General features: G+C 41.2%; 1 protein-coding gene across 1 annotated transcript; it reads left to right on the top strand.

Moving 5' to 3' along the window:
* Nucleotides 1–435: 435 nt before the first annotated feature.
* Nucleotides 436–2,042, top strand: LOC147899709 (uncharacterized). The gene has a single exon (XM_087378431.1). The coding sequence runs from the start codon at nt 696–698 to the stop codon at nt 1,434–1,436; it is 741 nt and encodes a 246-aa protein (XP_087234557.1). The 5' UTR covers nt 436–695; the 3' UTR covers nt 1,437–2,042.
* Nucleotides 2,043–10,712: the final 8,670 nt, after the last annotated feature.

Genomic DNA, 10,712 nt, shown 5'->3' with positions numbered 1-10,712 from the left:
AGAGGTTCCTCCCGTCCTCGTCCTAGTCGCGTTTCTTTTTCATCTCATCTTGCTTCATCTTTGACCAAGGAATTGAATCAGTCATTTGTGGCTCCTTGGCGTTGCTCTTATGATGTAAAAAGTATGTGGACTTATCTTGTCTCTCTCACTCATTCATCCCATTTCAAGAGTGGATCTCTTGAACTACCGGTCGACATTATGAAAGTCCCTACTCCCCTAGGGGCGCCCCCTCTCTTGTGGCCCTTTAAGTTGCCTCTTTTTCAAACTTTGTAATTCCCATGTACCTACATGGGTGCCCCACAAAAACGCACACGAGTGCACATCCAAGCTGTCTGTGAAGGAGGGTGATGGGAACGACACCCAATTGTAATTTTGTAAGACTTCATAAAGTGGTGTCGTCCTGTTGAGTGTTTGCTTTATATGGGTTTGACACTTGCCAGGCATCCCAGATCCTTCTTCTTTCGTGTCGTCGTGATGAGTTAAAGTTGTCTTTCGCCTCTCTCTCTCTGTGTCTGAGTTTCTGTGACTGACGTCCTCCCTGTGCTTGTGGCAGCTTCTCCCCTGCAAGGAAGTGCGTACGCTGGCTCTCTCCACAAGACCCACAATCTTCATCTCAGTCCTATCACAGCTTCATCGTTTATAGTTTCGCCTCCCTACTTCTCCAGCCCTCACATAGACATAGATCATAGCCCTCCATGGACGAATTGCATGCTCAGATTCCCCGCTTTGACCCCCCCCTTGATCCTACACACCCTGCAAGAGTCGCATTTCGGCAAAAATATCTCCACCTGTTTTTGCCCGTCCTCGCAAACGTCAACCAACAGGGAACCGGCTTATCTATTTGCGAACGTTTGGAAGCAGTCCGATTTGCAGCAGACATGTCTCTGGTGCTAACTGCAGGCGGTGTGAATTGGAGCCACGCTCTCGCGAGGAAACTGAACCTTCAGTCCTCGCAGATCGGCGACGGATTTTTTGGTGCCGAGAATTCGCTTACAGTGGATGCGCCTCCGACAAGAGCTACGTGGCCTCAATGGCGGTCTAGGAAGAGAATTAGCATGCCTGCGGCAATTCAAATGGAAACGAACGCATCGGCAAGACAGCCGATGGTGAAAGAGGCTCCTTATCTAAGAAGATACCGCCGCCGCTTGCTGCAGAGGAGCATGAGAAGGAAAAGCTTCGGCAAAGCTGCCTGGACGCGTGCTTACATCAAGGCTCTCCGCCCTCGTTTGCCAAGACGAGCGGTTGAGAGAAAAACACCCACTCATATCGTAGAAGCAGCGCCGGAAGATCAGATTGAGCTCAAATCCTTGCAAAATGTTATTCCTGGAGGCAATGAGCTGGTGGATCCTTGCACCCTCCTGAGAGAAGCCGCAGACTACATCCTGTCGTTGCAGATGCAAGTCGAGGCTTTGACCACCTTAGCCGAAGCAGTGTAACGCGCTAGCACATCGTAGTGGACATTTCTTCGGCATTTTTGGTGGATCTGTAACAATATCTTGCGTAAAGTTGTGGCTCTAAAAAGGTCGGTTCATAGAATTGCTGCAACCTTGCATACCTGATCATCCAAGTCTTCTGCCGCTAGAATTGGATGTCAAATTCTGCATTCCGTGTATCATCTGTGTCATAACGTCACTTACCATCTGCGCTGATCAGCGAGACATGGGAGTCTCAGCAACTTAAAAGTTTATTCTGATCTGCGCTTCAAAGTCTGAGTGGTTTGCAGACTTTTATTTCGACTGATGCTTTGATTTACGCCATACATGATCTCTCTCTCTCTCTCTCTCTCTCTCTCTCGCGTTTCAGAGAGTTCTCGTATTTCTTCATACTATCGCTGTCTTCGATAACAGAAGGTAATATTGCAAAATCTATTATGCACCTTCTGCGCGGGGAGGAAGAGATCAGTTGCCTCCCAATACAGTTTCTTCCAAGCATGGGCGTATGGCTAGCAATGGCTTGATTTAGAAATTTCGATGCTTATGTATCGAGCATGACAATGTCATGATTCGGTGCATGTTAGTTTTATTAAAAACAAGTTGAATTTCATTCAGAAGGCCTGCCCTGAGTGATTTATCATGGTGATGAAGGTGTGCTAAGTGCTCGTTGAGATGGTGGTGGTTATAAGTTGGTGTAGATGAGGTAGTGGTCCGACCAATAAACACAGTTTGTTCCATAGTTTACGTAATATTATTCGCTGTTCGTCGAGATGTGGTTGATGGTGGACCCATGAATTGTTGTTGGTGTGTGTATTAGTTGGGATGTAGTTTTTAATTGGCCATGAATTGTAAGAGTTTTGTAGTTTTTGGTGTTTTGAAGTTGTAATCTTTGTTGAAACCCCTATTACATATGTTGTTGTGTATTTTTGAGGAGATGGTGGTTATAAGCTAATATTGTTCTCGATGTGTGGTTGATGGTGGACCAATGAATTGTTGGTGTGGTTATTAGTTGACACATTTTTTTATTGGCCATGAATTGTAAGAGTTTTGTAGGATTTGGTGTTTTGCAGTTGTAATCTATGTTGAAATCCCTAGTGCATATGTTGTGGTGTATTTCGGAATGTGGTCGAGCATCGTTTCAATCGATTGAAGGAGAGCTACAGTTATTGCTCTTGATGCTTATTACTGGTATTTTTTGGTTTTTTGCTGTTTGAAATATATTGAGCAAGCACTCGTAAACATCTTCACACATTTCTTTGCAGAAACTTAGTCTTATGCTTGGTTTGAATAGTGTTGCTATGTCGTGATTTATGGTTGTATGTTGATTCGAATCCTTGTAAATTGGAATGGTCGTGCGCATCCACGTTTGTTTCTTGTAGGCATAGTATTGTTGCGTTCGAGATGCTTTATGTGTGTGAGAGATCCAATTCATGGTGCTTGAATGATCTTGTGTTTAGGCTTTGTAGAGTAGATGTTCTCCTATTCTCTCTCTAAGTTGACTTGGTTGAAATTCCATTTGCATTGTGGTTGCAGCCGCTCGATCTCTTGTAGTACTTGTTTAACCACCTTTATATTTTTTTCTTATATTGGGGAGAGAATGTATAGGTTCCTTGTACGAAAATGGCATTCCAATGACATGGACTCCCATAACAAAGATAACACAAGAACTCCAAATAGGAAGGAACCATCTCAACTCAGTTATGAGAACACAATTCCCAATACAAGCAACATCCGCTAGAACAATACATAGGTCACAAGGACTATCAGGTGCTTATTCTCCGATCGTGTTTTTACGCCAGCTTTTGTGTCTTTGAATTCAATCCATGCAATAGCTAAGCCTTGTGTTGTTGTTGAACCCTTGAAAACTCCATCGGCTCCATTCACAATCCCATTACTTATGTTAAGGCTCCTTGTGCAAATTTTGACTAACATTCCTTCCTTTAAATCAGGGATGTTTTCATCGAAGGTATACTAATATAGTATTATAGTATATTGGCAAAATTTTCATATATTATTTTTTAAAGTTTCAAACCATTGGTGAATTTTAACTTTTATTATAAATTCTCTTTCAAAATTTGGCAAAATATTCTAGAGCATTTTAAAAACTTTCACTGTTCCCAAATATGTTTAAAAACTAATAATATCAAAAGCTACCTCTCTTTTCTATTTTACAATCTAAAAAGACATGAAATAGCCAACATTTAAAACTAATAATACCAAAAGCTACCTCTTTTTTCCATTTCACAATCTAAAAAGACATGAAATAGCTAGCATTTATAAAGTATACAAAGCATAAAATTCTTTAAGGGTAATGAATACCCTTCAAATACATTGTAAAGAAAGTTCTCAAAGTCGAGTTCAAATAGTCCAAAAAGCTAATTATAGCCTTTCCTTTTACAACTTGACTTCCACAGTGCTCACCTCTCTTTTCTATTTCACAATCTAAAAAGATATGAAATAGCCAACATTTAAATCTAGTAATACCAAAAGCTACCTCTTCTTTCCATTTCACAGTCTAAATAGACATGAAATAGCTAGCATTTATTTAGTATACAAAGCATAAAATTATTCAAGGGTAATGAATATCCTTCAAATACATTGTAAAGAAAGTTCTCAAAGTCGAGTTCAAATAGTCCAAAATGCGAATTATAGCCTTTCCTTTTACAACTTAACTTCCACGGTGATAATGCTCTATCATATGGAAAGCTACTAACATCATAAGAACAAGAGTAAAATATCAAGCTAAGGTCTAAGTTATCATCCAACGTACTGCAAAGCTTATTCTTCAAGTAACCTAGAGTATTGAAACACCTTTCATCCTCAATTGAGCCAAGAATAAACATTTGACATAGATTTGCAAGCCTGAAGTACTTAGAAATGTTATCTTGTAGGAATGTTTGGGATATCCAATTCTGCTGACGTGTATCACGGGATGGGCTGAAACCGATGGGTGAAATTTTTCTACTCCGCGAATTTTGAATTTTCACACCTCCCGTCCATCAAATCTTGGAAGATTAAGTACCTACAACCTGCCCCCGCTCTGCAAACGCCCTGCAACCCACACGCACCTCGACGTGACCTTGCGCAAACTTTGGTTTGCCATTGTCTTCTTTCAGGTAAGTTGTCTTCTATTCTTTGTTTGCCTCACCAGCTAGGTTCTCTGGGTCTATTCTAGACTGATCATGGCCATGGCATCAATGGCAACATGCAGCTCGCCATGGCTTGCAAGAGAAGTAGATAGAGGCTGCGAGACAGGAAAGTTGAAAAGCCACAGGTCAAGGCACAAGGAGCAGAGTGCGGGTTGAGGAAAGAGTTGGCAGGGTATCGAATCGACAATGGAAGACACTTTTGCACATCTGCAAAGGGAGAAACAACGATAAGAAAGAAAACTCACAGAGCTGCAGTAAGAAGCGGTTGCAGATGAATGTATTCAATCATTGCCATCAGAGCAAAGAACACGAGCTGTGGTGTCATGATTGGTGGGAGCATTCGAGGCAGCAACATCAGGCCATTCAGGTGATTACCAGTCTCGAGTCTTCACAAGCTTTAGCCTACACCCCAAAGTTCGTAGAGTAACAACCCTACCAACACCTCGGGAGATGCACGCCAGTCGATGCTCTCTAACGTGAGAAATGGCCTACATAAAGTGAAAGAGGTACACAACTTAGATCAACTAGCTGCAAAAGAGGGTGACATTAGCTATGTTGGTGTCCCTTGAAACAAAGGAGAAACGGCTTGGGTGCATAATGTCAAAGATGTTGTCAATGAAAAGGACCAACGTGGCTCCAGCAGTTGAACGTAGAGTAGAAGCAATGCATGATCATCCCAATCCGAGAAGTCTGTGGGCTTCAACAGAAACGCAAGAAAAGGAGAGGCAGCCTAAGTGTGAAAGTTAGTGCTACAATGATGATGTTATGGCACAAAATAATGAGAGTTTCTCCAAAGAGAAAGGACATCTATAAGAAGCGGATGGGATGCAAGGTGTTTGAGGAGCACATCATACACATGCTAGATACAACGCAGGTCGGTGGTGCCTCAACAGCCCGGTGGTTGTTTTTTATTGAGCTTTGGGATAGTTTACTTGTTTCATTTCTTCAACTAGGCTTGGACTAAATGTGATTGTCCTAACCCAGCCCGGTGGTTTAGCTCAATCACCAGTTATGTGATTGTCCTGAACTAGCATGGTTGAACAAACATTAGTTGTTGTCCAACCCAATGGCATGGTTAAGCAGAAATTAATAGCAATATATTTCGCTGTATATTGTTATTTTACTAAACCAGCCCGGTGGCTAGAACATCATGCAACTGTGGCTCAATCACCAGTTATGTGATTGTCCTGAACCAGCATGGTTGAACAGACATTAGTTATTGACCAACCCGATGGTTGAAATTATTGTGTTTCTTAGTACTTAAATTTGTTAAATTTGGTTTCCTGCTATTCGGGTCATATACCACTGTTAAATTGTGAAATTCAAAAATGAAAAGCAATATATTGTTATTTTCTAATAATGAAATTCAAAAATGAAAAGCGATATACTTGTTATTGTCTAATATGTGAAGTTGAGACCATCAAGCTAAACCATCTCGGTGGTTGAAATTGTGACTATCCTAAACGTGTCCTAAACTAGCCCGGTGGTTGACCATCCTAAACGTGTCCTAACCAGCCCAATGATTGAGATTGTGACTGTCCTAAACCAACGCGGTGGTTGAAATTTGTTTTGCTTCATTATATACTTTAATTAGACTGTGTTTTGTCTTCTTTTAGTAGTAGAGCAAAAAGGGGGATCACAGATCTATTGTTCCCGCATGTTGGGTTAGCAGGCAGATGGAGTTGTATCTCAAGTTTATGGATCATAATCTGGACATTTCAATTGGGAAGAGGAGCTTTGAGCATATTAAGCCTTGGTACATCAAGAAACTCAAAGATAGGAATGTTTGTTGTTGCAAAACACACATAGACTTTGACCTAGCCCGGCAAGCTATGAATGACTTGAGATTTGGTCATGTTGGAGCATTGCTCCATGGGGATCAATGCCCATGCCTCCCCCATGAATGCGCAGTCTGCAGGCCACCTAGATCCTCATCGTGTGTTGCAAGAGAGGGCAAGTTTTGTAGCCTAACGTCTCTGTGGGAGCTAGTGGTTTGTCCAAAGGGAGGCCGTGAGTGGCACATGATTGAATGCATTCACAGCACATGCAAGCATTGCAGTTTGAAGTTGAAGAAGAAGACATTCAATGTCTAAATGGAGGAGATTTGAAAATGTCAATGTTGAAGGATCCGATAAAAAGGGATGGCTACTGTCATATAAGAGCACCAAGACAAGGGAGCTTGTAGGTCACATGGTTCAATCCATCCCAAAATATGTGCTTCACAATTTCACGGCCAGCTGGCAAGATAAGCAGTTTAGGACGTGCCTTGCCAATTTTCCCCATGACACTATTGTAGCTGTCATAGATTTTGCAAAAAATCATTCATTTCAAGAATCTTGTTCACCCTTGCCATGGCTAGACCCAAAGAAATTTTGCATCATGTCTAGATCGGTGGTCACGGATTTGAAACTTGAGATGAAGTAGAATCCACAGGCTAATTTAAATTGAGAGACAGCACCATCTGACCACACCCAATGTTGTTTTATATTTTTTGCATGGGGATTTTCCTTTTTCAGCCATTCTCAATGCAATAGAAAAGCATGTTGCACAAATATGGTGTCATGTTCCCTATCATCTGAAATGTAGAAATGGTACATGTGTTGCACTGACCTGGACTCTTATAAGTCACCAAGCAGATTGGCATGAAGTGTGGAAGAATCAAGCAAATGATTGTATGTGATATGCACAAGAATTGTTATCTGTTTGTTGTACCAGTGAGCACTTTGTATCTGTTATTAAGCAAGCTCTGTTTAAACACCAATTAGCAAGCCCTCAAGAAAAACTCAATGATGCCAATGGTGCTGTAACATGGCTTACAGCCAACCTCTCTACAAGCATGCATTCAACACATAGTAAACAAAGCCTTAATAATACTATAGTACGCAGAATGTTCCATGAAGTGAAAGTGGATGAAGTGCAAAGGAGAAGCCGGCATGATTGCAAGAAAATTAAAGGAGTTTGTAGTCTGCACAGCATATGGGTCTTTTCAAACAACCAACTGATTAAAACAAGAAAACTTTCTTGTTTCTGCAATGCGTGCATCATAGGGGATCATGACGATTGTGAGAACATTGCAACTATGAAGACATGGGAGCGAGTTCAAGTTTTCCCTTAACGTTTAGATGGAGTGACAAACAATGGAGAGACAAACGAGTCACCACAGTTTGGGGAGAGTTTCAATGACCTTACTGACTATCTGGAAGAGGGGGATAACTTTGCAGTTGTCGCAGCATCTGGGGAGAACAAGAAAGATGACCCATACTTTCTATTGTAGTGCACAAAACCTAAGCACAAGGTTGAGGAAACATTCAAGGATAATTGGGGAACAACTTATGAGAAGTCGGAGCTTTTTGGTACAAAAAAACATCCAAGAGAGGTCGCAATTATGAACTGCTACATAAGAGTCCACAAACATGTTTGTACTCTCATCTAGTAAGAGCTATTAAGTTCTAAATGCAACCTGTGCCACAACAAAAGAAGGGTAAGAGTGTCTTCAAATTGGATTTAGACACACATAAGCACATCTTGGGGTGTCTTGGAGCGGTGGACGTGAACGACTGAGATCATAGTACTAAGAAAATGTATGTAGTCTCATTGCAAGGAAACAATATGTCCACTTGTCCTAGAAAATGGAATTTGTATTTGAGACTATGCTTCTTTTTAGTATATCCCAAACAACCACCATGCTGGTTTTATTAAATTGTTTTTGTAAATCCCAAACAGTAAATCCCATGCTTGTTTTTAGTATATCCTAACAACCACCGCGCTGGTTTCCCATAACAAATCCACACATCCTACAAATCCATTCATCTTGTAATAATAGAAGCAAACTACCATGCTGGTGGCTGTTAATATCCTAGTGCAACCAACTAGCATTGGCAATAAGTTATCTTGCACTACTACCGTGCTATCCCTATACTACTGCCGTGCTATCCTAAAATTTTTTGCATAGTGCTTTACTAAAACAGTGCCCTTTAGACTATTTATCATTTCGTTAACCATCAGATTTCATCCCATGCTTGTTTTTAGTATATCCCAATAACCACCGCACTGGTTTTCCATAACACATCCACACATCCTACAAATCCATTCATTTTGTAATAATAGAAGCAAACCACTGCGCTGGTGGCTATTAATATCCTAATGCAACCAACCATCGCTAACTTCTCATGCATTACTACCGTGCTATCCCTAAACTATTGCCGTGCTATCCTAAAATTTGTTGCACAATGCTAATATTAAAATAGTGCCCTTTAGACTAGTTATCGTTAACCATTAGATTTTAACCACCGAGCTATTTAAAGCATTTACGTACTAACATGGAAGCAGGTCGATACAAAATCAGGAATTATGAGCACCATGAGAAAGTCCACAAGTCCAAGAAATGTCTGCAAGATTTTTATTTTTTTTAAATACAATGACATTTTGCGGCTCAAGGAAATTCCAGACTCCCAACTATCTTATCAGCCTCTCTATATCAAGCATCTCCTAGCTCTTTAGGCCAATTTGATGCACAATGGCAGACCTCTTCACACACTCAGATTACACACTACTTGCTTGACTCTGCCGACTTGTACGCCCATAGTAACTCCTCCTTTCACTGGGGGTCCTCTTCATCCTGGTCTTTGCACTCTATACATCTTCGCGCCTCTATCATGTCCTACCAAAAGAAACCTACATCATGAGCTTGACAAGTACCTTAAAGCAGTAGGAAAAACAATAGCCAGGGAAATTAATATTCACCGTCTCTATCGACTCCAAGTTATACACCCACCACTGAAGCATGTCCTCCTTGCAGCTATTTTCCTCCTTCTTCGGGTCTATTTATGCGAGAATGCCATCCAACATCATTTTCAGATAGAACAAAAGCATTCCAAAGTTATTTAGGTATGCCATATACTCGTTGTAGGTGGATTGGCAGTAGGTGGATTGGTGTACAGAGTTTGGATCGGTGTAGAGAGTTTTTGGGGCTAGATTTCATAATGGGCTCTTAGTTGTGTCTGCACTGCACTTAAATAGGGAGAGAGTTCTTTTAGCCTGACCTTCTCAATCTTCAGTCTCATGTTAGTTCGGTAATTGAAATCTTTGAGTTCATTGAGCCTGACCTTCTCATTCTTCATTCTCATGTTAGTTGTCTAATCGAAATCTTTCGTCTCACATTAGTTGTCTAATCAAAATCTTTTGTCTCACATTAGTTGACTAATCAAAATCTTTCAGTCTCACATTAGTGATCTAATCAAAATATTTTGTCTCACATTACTTGTCAAATTGAAATCTTTTGTCTCATTATTATCATTGCGTTGGCGTGGATCAAAGGACACTATCTAGTCACATAGTTGAGAAAACATTGCCCAAGTAAACTCTGGAGAAGATTAACAATTCAATAGATTACACACAGATTACATAGATTACATCTCAAAGACTCCTTTCCTTCAGATTACATCTCAAGGACTCCTTGTTGAACTCCTTGATGGTAGGCTCGGCCCTCCTTGCTCCTCTCCAAAATGGGGCTAGTTCCTTCCTACAGGGGCCCGGCCCCTCCATTCATGCCGCTTCCTCTTTCCTTGATTTGAGCATTCTGGTTGCAGGCTCGGCCCTTCTTGCTCCTTTCTTGAAGGGGGCTGGTTCCTCCCTTCGTGCTCCTTTCCCTCACAGTCAGGCTCGGTCTTAGCCTTCTTCAATTTGAGCTCCTTGTCTTTTGTATCTTTTGCCCAAATGGCGAATTGAACTGCAGCATCTACTTTCTCGTTGTAGATAGCTATAGTAGGCAGGCATATTTGATTTGTCCATGACTTGGGCAATGGCAAATGGCATTCTCTACATAGCGATTTTGTATGCACAAACACCCCAAAGCAAAAAACGTGCACAGGGTGGTAGCACGCAGGCCATTGAATATAGCATTCATCTATGATGAGGGTATGGTAGACCATGCATTTCGGACCCTACTGCATGGCATAATAGGCATCCGATTTAACTATTGCGGTCGTCAATACCATAGTCTTGCTCTGTATATGACGAAGTTGCTTCTTGATTCCTTCATCCCTCATCCTAAGGCTACATATGTTCTCCTTCATCTCCTGTACTTTTTGCTCACTCAACAACTTCCTCTGAATCCCTCAGCATCTATCTT

Source organism: Dipteris shenzhenensis, chromosome 8, assembly GCF_047967505.1.
Source record: "Dipteris shenzhenensis isolate YYH24624 ecotype China chromosome 8, Dip_SZ_1.0, whole genome shotgun sequence".
Taxonomy (NCBI): Eukaryota; Viridiplantae; Streptophyta; class Polypodiopsida; order Gleicheniales; family Dipteridaceae; genus Dipteris; species Dipteris shenzhenensis.
Note: the sequence above shows the minus strand (reverse complement) of the source record. Positions and strands in the feature narration are given on the sequence as shown.

What these genes read in the sequence shown, in the direction of transcription:
- LOC147899709 (XM_087378431.1), top strand. Translation starts at nt 696, where the DNA reads ATGGACGAATTGCATGCTCAGATTCCCCGCTTTGACCCCCCCCTTGAT.